Source organism: Panthera uncia, chromosome X (genome assembly GCF_023721935.1).
Source record: "Panthera uncia isolate 11264 chromosome X, Puncia_PCG_1.0, whole genome shotgun sequence".
NCBI classification, from domain to species: domain Eukaryota; kingdom Metazoa; phylum Chordata; class Mammalia; order Carnivora; family Felidae; genus Panthera; species Panthera uncia.
The window spans coordinates 77,075,371-77,092,999 of NC_064817.1; the positions used below are offsets into that span (position 1 = coordinate 77,075,371).

The window sequence follows — 17,629 nt, forward strand, 5'->3', positions numbered from 1 at the left end:
TGAACACCAGCCAGTGCCAGTAAAAATCTATTTAACCAGTCCTGTAATGGTGTTACCTGGTTTGTTTGCTAAGGTTGACAGCAACTTTCAATTAGTAACAAGGTCATCTTTAATTGCCAACACAGCTGGAGCACAATCAGCATCATCAGTTTTCCCTAATGACCTACAGTGCTTTCCAATCAAGATTAGGTTTTTGTGGGTTGTTCTTTACCAAGAGCACCTTACAATATATATTTCAGACAAGGTGGTTGATTTTCTTTTTTTTTACAAAAGCAATATGAGTTCTATTTGAAATTAATTCACTTTGCACAACAAGTGACCCACAGGCCAATTCCAGCCTCACAAGAAAACAAAAAGAGCTGCAACAACTTCATTAGGACAATGTGTTTTGCTCTGGAATATTTCATTATCAATATAAAGCCACCCAGTCCCATCCCCACCCCCACACTTCCCCTTTGAATATTACCCTGTTACATACTTAAACTAAAGAACAACATCTCAATACACTTCAGTGTCAGCAGATACAATTTGATTCATGAAATGACATCCTTAAATGTAATTTTACTGAGAAGGCAAACACTAGGACTGTATACAATAGACTTCTTAACCTCATGTATGCCAGGTTTTCAAAGTCAGTTAGGGTCTTATTATCCAGGGTAAAGAGCCAAGTGGACCAGACTTGTCAGGATGCTTGGGGAAACATTCGACACCAAAATGGTCCCCATAGAGTGAATTGGAATTCCAACCAGAACTGCTCTCATGTACAATAATAATCCTTTTCCCATCATAGATATCCAATTGAGTTATCCTCTACACCCCTGCCTCTCCCCAAACTGCCCTTTATCCTTGCAGCCTCAAATGGACCACTTTTCTTTTGCTTATTAATGATATGATTGAGCTATATGAAAAGTTCAACTGAATTTCCATCATACAATCAGTTGTATGCTAAAGGAACACTATCGGGATGGTACTCTTGATGTTGCTAATTTTCAGAGTTCTAAGTTGTATTCCATTTAACATTTTTGATTCACGACCAATGGATCACCTTGTCAACAAACTAGTTTAAGTGAGCACCTTAGGTGCAATTAGCTCTATTAGGCAGGTTTACTATGGATCAGTGATACTTAAGGTGTTGTCCCTGGACCAGCAGCTTCGGCATCACATTGGAATTTTTCAATAGGCAAAGAGTCAGGACCCATCCCAGACCTACTGAAACTCTAAGTGTGGGGCCCATCAACCTGTACTTTCACAAGCCCTCAACCTTTCAGTGGGTATCTGATCCATATGAATTGCTAGGCCTCACTACCAGAGCTTCTGCTTCAGTTGGTCTGGATGAGAACAGAGAATGACCATTTCTGACAAGTTCCCAAGTGATGTTGTTTCTGCTGGTTAAAGGACTACACTTTGAGAACAACTGCCCTTCAGGAACTGTGGGATAGCTTGGTGCATTACCTATTTGGGCAATAAGGTGGGCCATAATTTATTCTACTGGCTTTAAGAGGATCAAAGGGATGGTAAATTTCATCCTGAACAGTTTCAAAGATTAATCAGTATTGAGAAAAGAAAAAAGAGATTCCACATAGCATGGTTCTCTTCTTCTTCCAATTACATGTATATAGCATATTCCCATATTTGGGGAAAAGCAATCAATGCAAAATAAAGCCTTTATATTGCATGAAGAAGTTTACCTGCCCAGGGATGTCCCCAATGCAGTTGTTAGAAAAGTAAGTCATGCCACACCAATTCCTTCCCAAAGGGGATATCAGAATAGATGGAATAGAACTCCCTAGGATTTAAGAACTTAAACTGCTCCCTCACATTTAAACGTGTAACATGTTTTGAGAGGGAAAAGAAAGAATATTTGGCCTTCTGTCCTTATGTGGCTCTTCATCAGACATGTTGAAAAGAAGAGGGGAAAAATATGAGCCAAAGGGAAATCTAGGATCTTTCACAAAATTCCTACTTGCAGGCATAGTCTGTCTGTAAAACCAGCTTACAAAGCCCTCCTAGGATGCACTTGTGCTTCCTAGGAGCACATGTATACATGAGTATGTATACATCAGACAATTGAAAAGAAAAAAAGACACTTTCTTAATGAGGGGAATTCTCTGATCATGCTTAAGAAAGGGTTTCGAAGAAAGAAAATATCTGACTACCCACTGAGAAAAAAAAGTATTTTAATAAGGAAACAGGATTGGTCTATGGCTCAAAACTGAAATCTGAAAAAAAAAAATGGAGGGGAGAAAAAAAGCAAAATCAATGCCACTGCTACTCTATTTTAAACTTGGCTGGTAAGAGGCATGACAGCCAGTGGCCTCTCTGGCTCAACAGCCATCTAACGTTTAATACTCCCACTTGCCACAATCTTTTCATCTCCTTCATTTGTACTGAGCATAGTAGGAAATACACCTTTACAAAAGCTGTCAAATCTGACTTAAAAGTGGCCTTGACGTGGTAGCTAACAACATAATATCAGGATGGATCAGGTGAAGAACAGTCTAAATTCTATAGGCAGGCATCATAACTTAAAGGGGAAAAATAAGTTTTAATGTGTTAATCAAACAGTCACTTGAAAACACAAATAAATACCTAATTTAAAATCTGCTAAAATGAAACGAATCAAAGAGAGAAAAAAGTATATGAGAGATAATGAAATGAGCCTAAATGAAGATGTTAAAGTAATTGATCTCTAGTTGTATCAGTTTCAGAGGGAAATTTGCAGCCACACCAATATTTTTGCATGAGGTAGTATTCAGCAGTGAATAAGAAATAAGGATTAATTTGTAGCTTCATTATACGTTCTTTTTCAGAAATATTCTCCCCTACCTAGCCCCACTCCCTCTTCAATACCTACTACCCTCCCTCAAAACCCTCCCTCCCATAAAATAAAATATTCCTAGTAATGTATAAAGCCAGGAACTTAGAGAAAAATAACTAAAACATTTAAAAGAGCTCACTTATCTACTTAAACTTAAGAAAATAAATCCTTTTTTGCATTTTAGTGCTCTAACCTCTAAGCCTTTTTTCTGGGTATTCTTGAATTTCAAAAAATGAAACGAATGAGAACAGAACCACAAAACTTGTTTCTCTAGAAACATCTTTTTTAAGACCAAGGCAGAGCAAAGGTGATGTATTTATTTAGCTTTAAATAATGAACTCTTAGGCTGTGAGAATACTATGTTTGCTAGTAAATATTAATAGACAATAAATGGGGGAGTTAAGAAATGTTAAACAAAAAAAGAACATGCATAACAAACTTGTTAATAACAAAAGGTGTATTCCTAGCCTATAGCAAAGAGTTAGCTAAATTTAAAGAATTTTTATTTTAGTATTTCCTGTTCACATTTTTAACTTTAAAAAAAGTATTAGTCATAAAAAGAGGAGTTCAAGTGTCCAAGTGTCTCCATTTAGAAGGCACAGTAATTGGATTTGTGATGCTGTTACTTGTTACCTACCTGTCTTTTCCAAAATGTACACTTTGTACTGCTTACTCCATTCCTATTTATAATCCTACAATATAGAGCAACATGGAGTTCTCAGTTCTAGCCCCCAACATGCTTTGCAGTCTAATTCTAATCATAATTGGAAACACTGAATCAGGAAGTATGTGTCTGAAAAGATGTTAATTTAGATCTCAAAATAGATTCAGTCTTTTTGAGTTTTAGATGATTAGAGACAGGGAATTTCTAAGCCTGGAAACTGATAACTTCAGGAGCTTCTTTCCCATTCAGGTCCTGAAAATTTTAAAAATTGATCTCATAAAACTTTTAGGACAGTATTTCTAACAAATGCAAATTACATAGCAGAATATCCATGAATGACTTTTTATGACGATCTATCACTGATCTGAGTAGAAGACTGAAAGGCAGGAAAAATACCCTGCAAGGTAGTGAGCAATCACTACATGGGTATCCTCCATGAGTGAGTATCCTCTAAGTGTTCAATCTATATGTGTGGTGTTGCTCTTTCACTTGCCATCTCAGTGTTTTGCACTTTGTTTTTGTCTATAGTTTTATTTTTTTAAGAAAAAAAAACACCAACTTCTAAAAGCCTTTTGCCATCACCACACACATAGCAATTTGCAATATCAAATACAACAACAGCACAGCTAGCAAAAGGGTTCTTAAAGCAGGGGTGTCCATAGCAAAGTAGCGTAACTGGAAAGTACTCAAGCTTCAGAAACAACCTTTTGGGGACTCAATTTCACATCACTGAATCAAGGAATAGTACACAATAAATGACCATTAACTTGTCTACACTACAAAACAGTGGCAAGCTTATTAAAGATCTCCAGAGCTTTCTTTTTCTTTCTTTTTTTTTTTTTGCTTTTTTTAAATGTAATCCTCCACAAACAATGGTAATTTATATTATGATTTTGACATAGAAAAATACACAAATTCAAACACTTAATACATAATACTTTTCACAACTGAATTTGTCTCTGTTTCCCCAACATCAAGGCCCCATGAACAACTCAAACCAAAGCTAATTTGCTCCAACTGAACACCCCTGCTGCTTGTTGAAACAAGAGGGATTGTCAAAGAATGATAGTCACTTATAAACAATACATTTAGGGAAAGCTCTGAAATCACAGCCACTCAAGAACCAACCATTAATGAGCAATTAAAACAATCAGCTCCTTCTTCTTCAATAACCAGTATGGATTCTCTCTCTTCTTCCCCTAGACTGCTTTAGAGAACGATATCCTTCAGACACTTCATACCAGGAGATTCTTTGTCGCGACCCTCCTTCAGAGTGGGGTTGACCTCATGGATGACTTTCTCGCTGTCGGCTCCACGGGGCTCAGCTTCAGAGGGACGAGAAAGGCCATTGTTGACATACTGCTCCAGATCACTGGCAGGGGGCGCCAGGGTGTAAGACATGGAGGGCTTGGTGGGCAGAGGGCTCTTGAGGTGTAGGGGGGAGGTGATAGGGCTAACAGCCTCACAACCATTGCCCGCCTCCCGAATAGCGCCATTGAGCTTGGGGCTGCAGATGGTCACATCAACAGTTCTTCTGCCTTTCAGGGTGGGCCTCTCCTCAGCTGAGTGGTCACTGACATCTTTTCCAAAGGTTGCAAAAGTCCGCTTGGTGGGGCCGCAGTCGTCATAAGCCTCAACATCAGCAGCAGTAGCTTCAATGGACAGAGCTATGACATTCCTCACATGCTCAGGGGACTTGGACCTGGTGGGCATGGGGTTCCGGGGCATCCAGCACCTGTCAGAGTGGCCAAGAATCCTGCATTCTTCCCTGCAATGAAATCCTTCATTCTGATCTGTTTGGAGAAAATAAAATGTCAATTTCATCAGCTTTTCCCAGGAATCATTGTTACATCCCAGTGTTCTGTTTTCTTAGGTACCCACAGACCCTTCTGGGAAATGGCACTTCTAGATGGTCCTTTATTGCCTTTTGGGACAAGTGTGAAGAATTGGATTTTTAAAAGGCTGTAGATCTCCCCCTGTACACTCATGTCTTTTATTATTAGTTTTGTTGTTCCCACTGCTGAAAAAACTAAAAACCTAAAGGTAAACATGTTATGATGAAAAAATGTATTTAAAAAAAGTTTAGGTGCACCTGGGTGGCTCAGTTCGGTTAAGCGTGTGACTTCAGCTCAGATCATGATCTTGAAGTTCGTTAGTTCAAGCCCTACATTGGGCTCTCTGCTGTCAGCGCAGAGCCTGCTTCGGATCCTCTCCCTCTCTCTGTCCCTCCCCTTCTCACACTTTCTCGTTCTTTCTCAAAAATAAATAAACATTTAAAAAATAAAACATAAAAAAGTTTATCCTGAGTGTCAAGGGGCTGAGAGTCAGCATTTTTATCAACTCCAGCTAAAAATCCACTGCATTTGAAACTAGTTACAGCAGAAGAGGGAGTGGAGGAAGAGTAGGGAATCCAACAATCAATATATCTGAGAAGTCTTGGCCATATTTTGAACAACAGCACTGCTAACCATACTTCCACCCTACTTGTCAATGACATGCCATGCTTAATTTTAGATTGGTATCATGCTCTCTTTGAAAACCCAATCACTTCACTTCTTTTTGACCATCAGTTCTGCCAGCCAATCTTCTCACTAAGCCATTTATATGACTTGATTTCCCATTAGAAGGAATATACTGATATCTTTTCCTTCCATTTGACCCATAAGCTTCAATTGACCTTGTCTACACATCACTCATAGATTGAACATCATTTAATTATATTCAACTAGCCATCCTTCCTTATCTTTCTTATCTGCAGTTTTATTAGGGTCATATTTCTTAAAATAAAGAAATCTTTTATGGATTACTTTAATCCTATCATAGAATATCTCAGCAGTTAGAATTCAGAATTTTTGGTGAGACTTTTTTTCTCTCTTCTCAAGTCAGGTTCATTCAGAGTTAAGGCTTTAATTTGACTCTTAGAGAAGCTTTCTACTTGGGTTTCATCAAACCATAGACCCAGGGTTAATTTCTGCCTGTTCATTAGGAAATTGTTCATCTTAATGTCTGGTTATAGCCTTAACTTTCCAGATCCATTTTTATTTAAGTTACATTCTTGTATGATGATGACATAATGAAAATTTTCATCACATTGTACAATGCATCAAAATATGAGCAGTTTAACATTCACAGAAAACCTTGGGGTATAATCAGAGGAGATGGGGAGACAAGGAGAGGTTGCAAAGACAAAAAAAACATGCCAAAAAAAGCTGAAAATATATTGCTGTGATTGCTTTTTGCTGGGGGAAGAAATCAGAAATTCAGGGCCTTGCCTGATATTAGTCTATATATAACACATCTTATACACTTGTATTTCTTGTTCGCTTCTTATTTTTAAAAAAATGGCATAGGAAAGAGGCAATGCTCTGACTCCTTTGTTAAAGGCTATCTTGGTAAAGGGGCACATACATATGAGGGGGGATCGAGAAATAATGGTTGAATTGGATGTATACCTCATCATTTGGAGAAAAAGCATTGGAAACAGCTAAACATCAAGGCCTAATCCAGGCTGAGTCCAGATTTCAACACAGCCCTGGGAGTGGCCTTTGACCTAGTTTAAACTACTGAAAAGCCAATCAGAGCTAAGACCCTTTCAGTGTACTGGGACACAATTTGCCAGTTTATCTTTAAGATGGACATTTTATGCTCCCTTTAAGTGTGAAAAAGAAAATGCAGACCAGATGTGAATAAAGCAAAGCAGCCACTTCTGGAATTGCATAGAACTGGTAGAGACTATGGGCTTGCCACCATGTAGTATTGTGGCTAGGGATGGAGGTATGAGAGTAGAGAGGAATCATTTTATAGCATTCAAATTAACTGCCAAGAGGCTGGCTCCAGCTGAAACAGAGGTCAGCTAACAATTCAGTAATTCCTTAAGATTCCTCTTATGTGCTTGTTTGTGACTCTATACCTTGTTACATCTTGGCCTGAGCATAGGCAAAGCAAAATGTAAAACTCTAAAATCCACACATAGTTGTGGATATTCAAACACATTGTCATGTACAGATAAATGAAGGTAGGTATCTTTAATTCAAATGTAAACATAATTAGGGATGAATTATAAATTTGCAAATTGGTCTTCCCTGATTCTGAACTTGTCCCTAAGATTTGGAAAGATAAATAAATAAATGAAATGCATAAGTTTGGAACAGGGACACAAATCTCAAGGCCACTCCTTAAATCAGATTTTGACAAAAATTTTTTTTTAAATATGGAGAAAAATAAAGCTTATTTAATGTAGGTGGTAATATATATTTGTTTTGTCACAATATTTCATGAAGGACCTTGGTGAGAGAAACCTAAAACCTCTGGCAAAAACTTATATCTTAAATAGAAGGCATAATAGGCAGCAATGATTAAGTCATGATGGATAAGGAAGTACTTCAAATAGGAAAAGAAGAGAATTTGTTATTTTGTGCAAATGTTAGCAAAACTTTTTGCAGTGATTACTACCCTCCTCAGGAGTTAAACTGCTGTCTCTTCAGATGTAGGCAAATAACATTAGAAAGAGCCTACCCATGGTCCCAACCAAAGCAAAAAAGGAAAATGATGAAAATACCATCTCAGGCTTTGCTAAAACTTTCGAAGTTCTGGTGGAATAGAAGAGCTGAGAGGCTCTGTTGGGTTTATATACATGTCCAGCCACATGGATGTGTTTAATACTGCTGCCGCTCTTTATTGTGATTCAGACTTTAGGTGTATCAACTGAAAGATTCCAATGATCAGAGACAAAACTCTAACACTAAAATAGTTCAAGGTAATAGTTACAAGAGCAATGTGTTACCCTCCTCGGAAGTGATCTGCAATCAATGAGGCAGAAAGGGAAAGTTAAAGTGAGTTCTAGTTCCTAAGAGCTCAAGTAGTTACTTCTAAGTAGAAGTAGTAATATAACCTGCAAGCAAGTAATGTGGAAATCAGAAAGGCTTCCTGGATTGTACTCATATACATCCACTTAGCTTAATCTGCATCACTCCCTGAACAAAATAACCTATGACCAAATTAGAAAAGCTCCCTGGATTGTACTTACAAACATCCATTTAGCTTAATCTGTATCACTCCATGAACAAAATAATCTACTACCATAGCAGGGACAATTTTGTAAGATATAATGAAAGGGATGGTAGTACCAATTATGAACAGATTAAGTGTTGCTAAAATTTGTTGTATGCACGTAATCAAGAAAACATAACTGTTAGGAAGTATCCCCTTCTTGACTTAACTAGTTCCTACTCATCTGAAGCACACATAATGAATTGCCCACCAAATATCCATACCTATATTTAATATTTAGGAAAAGAACCCCACTTTTGTTAGGATTTGTAATGTACCAGCTAAAAACAAACCCTGCATTTTCTGGCTTCCCTTGTAGATAGATGTAGCCACATAATTAATATTGGACCAATGTTATGAAGGCAAAATATCAAGAAAACTCCTTAAAAGTAGGAGGGGGTGATGTAACTGGGAGACCCTGTTGTCCTTATTCCTTCCTGCTTTGTCCTGTCTGGAATGGAGACATAAAGGCTGGGCCTATAGCATCCATCTTACTATCATGAAGCAACTCTGAGGATGGACGTCACGTGCCTATGGATAGCAGAATAGAAAGATACAACAACTCTGAGATATTGAAGATATTGTAGATCCATCTCACTAGTTCATACATGAACTTCTTTCATATAAGAGAAAAAATAAGCCTCCCTCTTGGCTAAGCCACTGAGTTATTTTCTTTAGAGAGAGAGGGGGGTCTTTATTACCAGCAGTTGAGCACTATTTATAACTGATACATTACCCATGTAATATATTTTAAATTTAATTTAAATTTAACTTTCTCAAGGAATCCTTGCCTGATCCATTAGACTAAGGTACATTGCATACCACCTTCTTTTATAGCACTCATTACAGCTGTTTAATATCTATATTCAAATGTTAGCTTGTAAACTCTAAATGAGCAAAGATTATATCTATTTTGTTCCATCCCATACCCAGAGAAGGTAGCAAAGGATCCAGCATAGAGCAGGTACTCAGTAACAGTTTAATTTAAATGGATGAAAAAGGCACAAGAGTGATAGCAATAAAACAAAGAATATTGATCAACACACCAGACACTGTGCTACTGATACAGCTCCTAAAAGTGGAAATTACTATTCTATTTAGTAGAAACACTATGAAAACCTACAAAGAAAACTATGTAGCTGTATCAGAAACAATAAAGTAAATTTATCACTTGAGAAACATTAAGGTCAAGTGTCATTTAGTCTGAATGGTTTCCTATATACTATAAGCAGGTCTTAAAGGGATGTATCATGCTTTGATGTCCAGTTGAAGATACATTTGTCATGTACCTTGGAGTTTTCAATTCTAACAATAGTTAATGGGGTCTATACTCTGCTAAGTTAACAACACAATAAGCAGAAGCATCAATTTTATGAAATGAATGTCCTGTTCAAATATCAAGCATTGTTTCTTGGCATCAAACACAACTGTTGTTAATTCCTATAAAATATAAACCAAAAATGGGACGTATAGTGAGCCTTTTAGACCAACTGCAGATACTGACTCCTCTGGAAAAACTAATTAAAATACGTATGGCAAAAATTAATGCTCTATATATGCCATGGAATTACCAAAGGAAATAATTATCCTGGAAAGAGTTCTTAAAAGCATTTTAAGGCCTGCAGAGTTCAGGAGAAAGAATATCCATCCTGTATCTGTAACTTAACAGAATACCAATGGGCTCAGTGAAAAGGAGAAGAAAGGCAGGAAGGAGAGAGGGAGGGGGGAGGAAGGAAGGAAGGAAGGAAGGAAGGAAGGAAGGAAGGAGAGCTGGAAACACTATGAAGGTTTTAAACATTCTGTCTTGGTTTTGATATGATGACATCTTAAGGACTGGGCTCCTTTTGGGTGTTTAGAACATCCAGCAAAAATTCAATAAGGGCTTAGGACTTTGCAAAATGACAACTTCCCAGAGCCATCCCAGGTTGCAATTCTGAGAGGAATTTACACTCACTTCCTAAAGGACCCAAAGTTTTGGCAAGAAAAGTTGGAGCTCCATCTATAAAATATTCAAGGGCACATCAGTGAAGGCTGAGACCTTCCTAGAGATTCATGTACCAAAGACACTAAGCTATCCTGTAGCCACTGGAGTGTAATAAGAAGTAAATCACAAATTACACTACAAACAATTACTTGTCTCTTTCTCACTCCCTTCTCTTTCTTTCAGAATTTTCTCCCATTTTGGTTCCTCCCTAATGCTTTCTTTTTATTCTCCTGTTCTCTAGATTCCTACTTGTTAGCAGCCCTTCCTATAGCACCATTGGTCTGACAGACAACAGGAAGAGAGGGTAAGATACCAGAACGGTGTGACTTGTATTCAAAACATCTATGTAGTATTATTTTATGGATGCCAAAGAAGAGCTATCCAAAAACCAGCCCTTGTAACAGAGAGAGAAATTTCCACATTTTTCATTCAGTGGGTACAAGCATTAAAAGTCCTTGTTAAGATAATCCATTACCAAATTGAGATCATTGGGTTTTCTTTGGTCATATAGAAAATCCATGGGGAAAGAGACCCAGGATAGGAGAGTTTTTATGGGGTAAGTCTACCAATATCTAGAGGTAGAGATACCTAGAAAGGGCAGAGTGGGGGACAGGGTATAGGAACAAAGTTCCTGAGACTGACAAAAGGATGTTGCCAAAAGACAGCAGATAGGCAAAGAAGAAAGACAGTCCTGATTAGCATAGCTTGGCATTTTCAGTATGGGTAACTAAACAGCACGAATCTGCAAAGTTGAGTTTTAGCTTGGGATGGAGAGGATGGCTGAAAAAACTGATGGACCCCAATCTTGTCCTAGACTATTTGACAGATCAGCATCAATTAGCAAGTGCCACTCAGCACTTGGCCTCTGTGATACCAAATGGCACATAAGCCTCTCTCCTCATTCACAGTCTATGCACCTAAAATTCACTTACTCCCAGTGCAACATGAAAATAGATTAAAAAGTTACCCCTTTCAGAATTCAAAGCAATTGAATTATCTTCAATGGAATCTTCAGTACTGAGCTTGTCAAAGAGACAAAGTTAAAACATATTGAAGTAGAAGTGTTTTAGAATTGAATATTTATCATAGATGATAGTGTTGCATGTACAGTCATACAATCTAAGTTGCAATTTGGGCAATCACAATAGTTCCTGGAGTTTTCATTTTTGTACTAGGATTCAATTAAATTCAACCCATAAAGAAGAGATTTCAAGATGTGTATAAATATAAATCATTTGTGGTGATGCATGGGGAGTAGGAAATGAAGCAGAAGGCTGCCTGGAAAATTGAGACTAAGAAATAAGAGGTGCTCACAGTGACTGAGATAAGCAAAAATTGACTAAACTGGAATCTTTGCATTTTGGCTTCTATGGTAAAAAAAAATTATCTAACAAAGTGCTGAACTTCAACTGGATACTTAGAAGCCATTTGAAAGGCATCTTTACAAGTAAAATATGAGGTGTCAAAGAAGGCCATTGAAACATTTCCCTAAAGGAGGAACACTGAGATACCGAAACTCTGAGCAAAGTGGAGCCATTTTTGAAAGTTTCATTCTAAGATGTCCACCGAATTAAGTCCCTTAGCCCATATTTGATGGACCCTTACAACACGTAGTCACTTCTGTGAAGAGTTAAAACCGGGTGTTTGATTTTGTGTAGATTAAAAACAGTCAGACCATTTCAGACATTTTACAGGTAGTTATGCTCCTGGCAAGATAGAGCCTTCAAATGATGTTTACAAGTAGCGCTGAACTAAAGTCATCACCAACTTGGTTTCATTCTTTCCTGGAAAATAAGGAAATAGTTGACACATTATTAGCTTCAGAAAAAAAAAGCCACATTTATACTGGTCATAAGCTTCTGGATATTAGACAGAATGTGTAGTGAAGATGGCACAAATAATACTGGTAAAGAAAGCAAGAGGAGCAAGGCATGTTATCCAGGAGAAAAGATTTTCCTTTTTTTAATGAAAGTTTAATGTTGGAGAGAGAAAAAAGCTGGTGTTCCTCTTAACAGGAACTGACACTTCCTTCAGTAAAGTTCCAGGATGTCCAGTTTTGTAAAACAGGCAATATTATACATGGGTCAAAAACAAAAAAAGTTTGCAACTGTAATTTCTAAATTCTTTGAAGATTCTTGACTGCCAAAATGTTCTTGTTACTGGGTGGGGAAGCTAAGAAACAACATTAGTGATTCTACAATCACTTCTTTCATATTTGAAAAATAAAGTGCTCAGTAAACCAATCACTGTCCCTTGCAATGATTCATAAAGATAGTGTATGCCATGTCATTACCTAGGTAGGAGTCACTAGAAATAGTCATTGGAAGCACACAGTGTCACAAAGATTAATATCTATTAACTACCTAGGTTGGACTATTCATTACCAACAAAAGCCTCATAGAAAAGTCTAGCATTATCTTGATGTTTCAGTGTAACTTCAGCAACCATCTGGAATACTGTAATTGCTATGACACTGCTTCTGGGCACAGAAAACAGCACAATCATTAAAAAAAATTCATTTGAAATATCTTTCTAGAAGCTAATAAATTTTACAACAATTTCATACTTCCTCATTGCAACAAAGAAAAGCTTAGTCCCAGACAAATTAAAAGTAAATTGATTGCCTTAGGGGAATCTATTCAAACATCACTTTTACGTGTTAGAATCTATCTTTTCTCTTAGAACATTAGAAGGAGGGAAGGAGAGAAGGAGGGAGAGAGAATGAATGAATGAACCTTGGATAAGGGAGTGAGACAGAAGATGGAGATAAAGAGTGTGAAAGGGAAAGAAGTCAGTATATGAAAAAGACAAGCTATAGCAACAAACGGAGAGTGAGACACAAGCAAAACCATTAAATCCTTGTTTGCAAAACCAGGTAGAAATCAACTTAAAATAAAATGCAAATGTGTCACTGAGGTGCAGGCCTAACATTTGTGCTGGAATTTATGAATAATAACTATGAATAATGAATACCAAAATTGAAGGGATCAAATACACCTTCTATGTTTACTTGTCATTATCCATCTTTCACGGACAATGCTCAGTTGTATTCTTTTGCTCCTTTCCTTAGAAATACTCATAATTATTCTTTTTCCAGGTGTTCATTTAATCATACTAGTAGAAGAAAGCAAGTTCTATTTTTCAGGTTGTTGCTTCAAAAGCAATTAGACAAATTCAGAAGTGAGACCAATTAATCTATTCTTTGAGGAATCTTCATCATTTGAAGGTATGCTATGCTTGACCTGCTGCTCCTATTAGGAGGAAAACGTCCTTTACACCTTTAGCACATGGCAGTTCTTATATGAGCCCCTGGCCCTTAGCTTGTCCAACTCTTCTTTGAAAGAAAGAATGGCTGCTCCATCTGAAGTATCATGGAAGTCTTGAAATCTCTTTGGGCCACAGCTGTGGGGGCTTTTTCTGAGTTGGCTCGAACTCTGAATTATAAGAAGTAGCAGAAGGCTTTTAGGTTGAGATGACCTGAGTTAAGACACTCTGACACAAGTCTAGTAAAATCTATGTAAGTACTGATACATAGTAAGCCTGGATTATAGACACAAAAATATATCACAGATACACATTCATGTGCACACACCACCACCACCACCAGTCTTCATCACTCTAAATACTCATTACCATTCACAAGTTAAAACAATGGAGCATGATATGTTGATTATATCTCAATAAAGCTGGAAAAAATTAATGGAGCAAATCAAAAGATTACTAAAAACTAGCCTGGTAAAATTTAAATTCTCTGTCCATTTAGTACAGATCACGTATCTACACCCTTGGAATAATCTGTTTTTCCAAAACATTTCATCTCCTGAACTCCAATTCATTGCATTTTCCCCTTGTTGGTTAAAGTGCCAGTCTTTCATGAGTTGGTCTGCAAAACATGTACCTAATGAAGGAATGCCATGCTGTGGCTAGAGAATCTCTGAGGAGTATAGTTCTACGTTCAGAAAACAAGACAGCACTGGGAGTAGAGAATTTGAAGCTTCATTAAAGCCTGCATTCTTTCTATTCTCTGAGATTCCAATCTAGCAGTTACAGAGAGAGAGAGAGTGCAGACTTGTTTAATATCAGATGTTGAATTCTAGCACAGAAATATTTGAAGAGTAAGTTGAAATTATTAATTAAATTAAAAGTTTCTTTGGCCCTAGAGATTTCTTATCCCCTTAATTCCACTTTGCAACCTTTTTTTTTATTTGATTCTATCAGTGAACAGAAAATAATCTGGCTTGTTATTAAAACTGTAGATAAAATAATCAGCTGTGGCAAAATGCAAACGGTGCCTAGCTGAAGATCTAAGGATTGTCATCTGTCTATATATTTAGACATGGCACAACTCCTTTGTCTATCCTAATGGTGGATTGGAGGCAAGGGGTAGAAAAAGATTGGAAAGGAGAAAAGAGCAGGGCAGATGCAGAATTATATTTTAAAACCTCCTGCTGGCATTCAACGAGCTCTCTCCTGTGATTAATCACACACACACACACACACACACACCACAAAATTGCAATGCTGACATAGCTTCCTGGATAAGATGCTTATATAGGACAGTAACAAACAAGGACATTGACAAATGGCTTTATTCTCCTGGGGAATATTGGTCCCCCTTCTTCCAGAGTTTATGCAAACTGAAAAGTTTATACATTTAACACTCTGTTATCCATTCTAATATAGGAAGTCAGCGGTATTTCAACAAAGAAATCACTCATGAGTAATGATTTCACGGAGACAAGAGTGGGAAAATGAACTGTTTGAAATGAGTCTAATTCCTTGTGTGACGGCTAATAAAAAGAAACATCTGAACATGGTGCTTGAGAAGCATTTTTGTATTGTTCAACAGACTGAAAATAATAGCCTTTTTTCTGGTCTGCATTACCATTAATAACAGCCTTCCCTTCTGGTCATCTGTGTTTACAAAGAGAATAAAGATTGACACAAGAGTTCACCTTTCTTCTGCACCACCCAACTAGACACAGATTGTCCAGATTATTTTTTTTATCACACACAAACCAACTTTTATTTTCAAAAGCAAAGTTAATCAGAGTACCTATATGTTTCAGAAATTACTTAGGAACTGTGAGGAAGCCAGAGAATTTCCAAGGTAGTTCTCAGAAAGGTTGCTTGAAGAGTGAAAGAGGATGCTCACATCTTGCCTTTGTTTAAGGAAGCTCTTAAACTCTCCTGAGAGGAAATCTTCCATCTTCTCTATTTACTTTCTCCTGACCACACCCTGAAGATTGTCCAGAGAAGGGAAATAGTAAATTGATTATGACTAGATAGTGCAATCCACAAACTGCAGGTTGTCAGCTCCTCCAGTGCATTTAAGATGGAATTGCCTTTACAAAATTTCAACATATTCACAAGCATTGCATAAAGGAATATTCCCCTAAAGTTCAATGGACCTTTTATTCCCACCTATAAATAATAAGTACTGTTATGAATTAATTCTCATTTCTCTTTAGTCATCTCATCTCCCTTTTCTCTGTTCCATAGTATTCAACTTGTTTCTGCCATGCCCAGAATAGCCTCTTGTCTTACCATTTTTTTCAGACTCTCTTCCTTCAGCTTTGTAGTATTTCCTCATCACATCAAATCTTTCTGCCTAGAAAGATTTCTGGGACATTTCCTCCTTCCCACCAAGGAACCTTCAGAATAAGTCTAATGATTCCATGGGGGCCCCTCCAAATATTAGAAACAGCTCTGTCTGGAATTTCCTTAGCAAGGTATGTTACCAGCACCCCTTATAATAAAAACTTGGAGAAGAATATTAACTGCACAGCTACAAACATAGTCTGCATATCCTATAACAAAGAGACCACATTTCTTTATTAGAAGACTAACTGGTTAACATTTATCATAAAATAACATTTAAAAACTTACATGGGGCGCCTGGGTGGCTCAGTCGGTTGGGCGTCTGACTTCGGCTCAGGTCATGATCTCACAGCTCTTCAGTTCAAGCCCTGCGTCAGAACCTGGAGCTGCTTCAGATTCTGTATCTGCCTCTCTCTGCCCCTCCCCCGCTGTGCGCTCCCCCCCCTTCAAAAATAAACATTAAAAAAACTTCCATTTCCCTCAAATTCTAAAAAACTTGCCATGAACTTTATGTCTGTCCAAAAAATCAACAGCGTATTCAATGAACTACTCAACTATTTGCTCATTGGAAATTTATAGCCTAATGGTCCTCTCCTGTTCGTCATGTTAGTATCATCGGGCCATCAGCCAAAGCTTAGAGAAGCTTCATCTTGGTGAACTGTAATCTCTAGTGTCAGATATAGTCATCCTGAGTAATGGGAACTATAGCTTGCCAAAATCTATAGCCTCCCTGTCTGTTCCATCCATCAAATATGCTTAAAAGTCCCAAGGCACAAGCCCAGCAGTCTACAGATCCCAATCAAACATCAATAGCTTAAGTGTAAGTGATTGTAGATGAAGTACAAGCCAATGTGTTTCCTTTTCAGTTGCAGGAATTCCAGTGCTATTATCACACCCATAATGTTCATGTCTAATGATTCAGACAAGCATCCAAGTCTGTGTTATGGCATGTTTTGCACATGCTACAATTACAGCATTCAGCATAGCACTAATAGGGATCTCAGTTTCAAGTTCCACACATACCACATGGATGGTATTGACAGGACTGCCCCCTCCCTGGTTAGATATGAGGGAAGACATAGGGGTTCCCATATGCCCTGCTGCTAGTATAAAGGCCTGTTAATGCCTTTTCAGACTCCCACAGCTAGTAAACAAAGGAATGCATGTGTATACATCACAGCCTAGAACTCTCCAGCAAGTCTCTTATTTTCCTGACATCCCAATATTGCATCAAAAGATAATTTATTGAATTCCCCCCATCCTATTCTTGAACATATGATATAAACTCAGTGCTCTACCAAAATGGCTTTTCTTCTCAAACCAGAGGCTTTCTATTCTACAAAAGAATATTGTGTCTCTGGGGCACTGTTTTAAAATAAGTTGCTCAGGAAAGTAGTTTTTCAAATAGTTCGTTGTATCAGGAGTGAACATAGCCAATTGGGTTATCCCTATATGTGATAGCATTCCAGTGCATTTAAAACGTAATGCTTTATGAGGAGGGCACCTGTTGGGA

At 37.6% G+C, this 17,629-nt stretch overlaps 1 protein-coding gene across 3 annotated transcripts in view; it reads right to left on the reverse strand.

Moving 5' to 3' along the window:
• Positions 1-4,125: 4,125 nt before the first annotated feature.
• The window catches only part of PCDH19 (protocadherin 19), a 131,363-nt gene continuing 117,859 nt past the window's right edge, over positions 4,126-17,629 (reverse strand). For all 3 annotated transcript variants that reach the window (XM_049644039.1, XM_049644038.1, XM_049644037.1), the window contains one exon: positions 4,126-5,275. In XM_049644039.1, the coding sequence (XP_049499996.1) occupies positions 4,692-5,275 (584 nt within the window). In that variant the 3' untranslated portion in view covers positions 4,126-4,691. The remainder of the gene's footprint in view (positions 5,276-17,629) is intronic.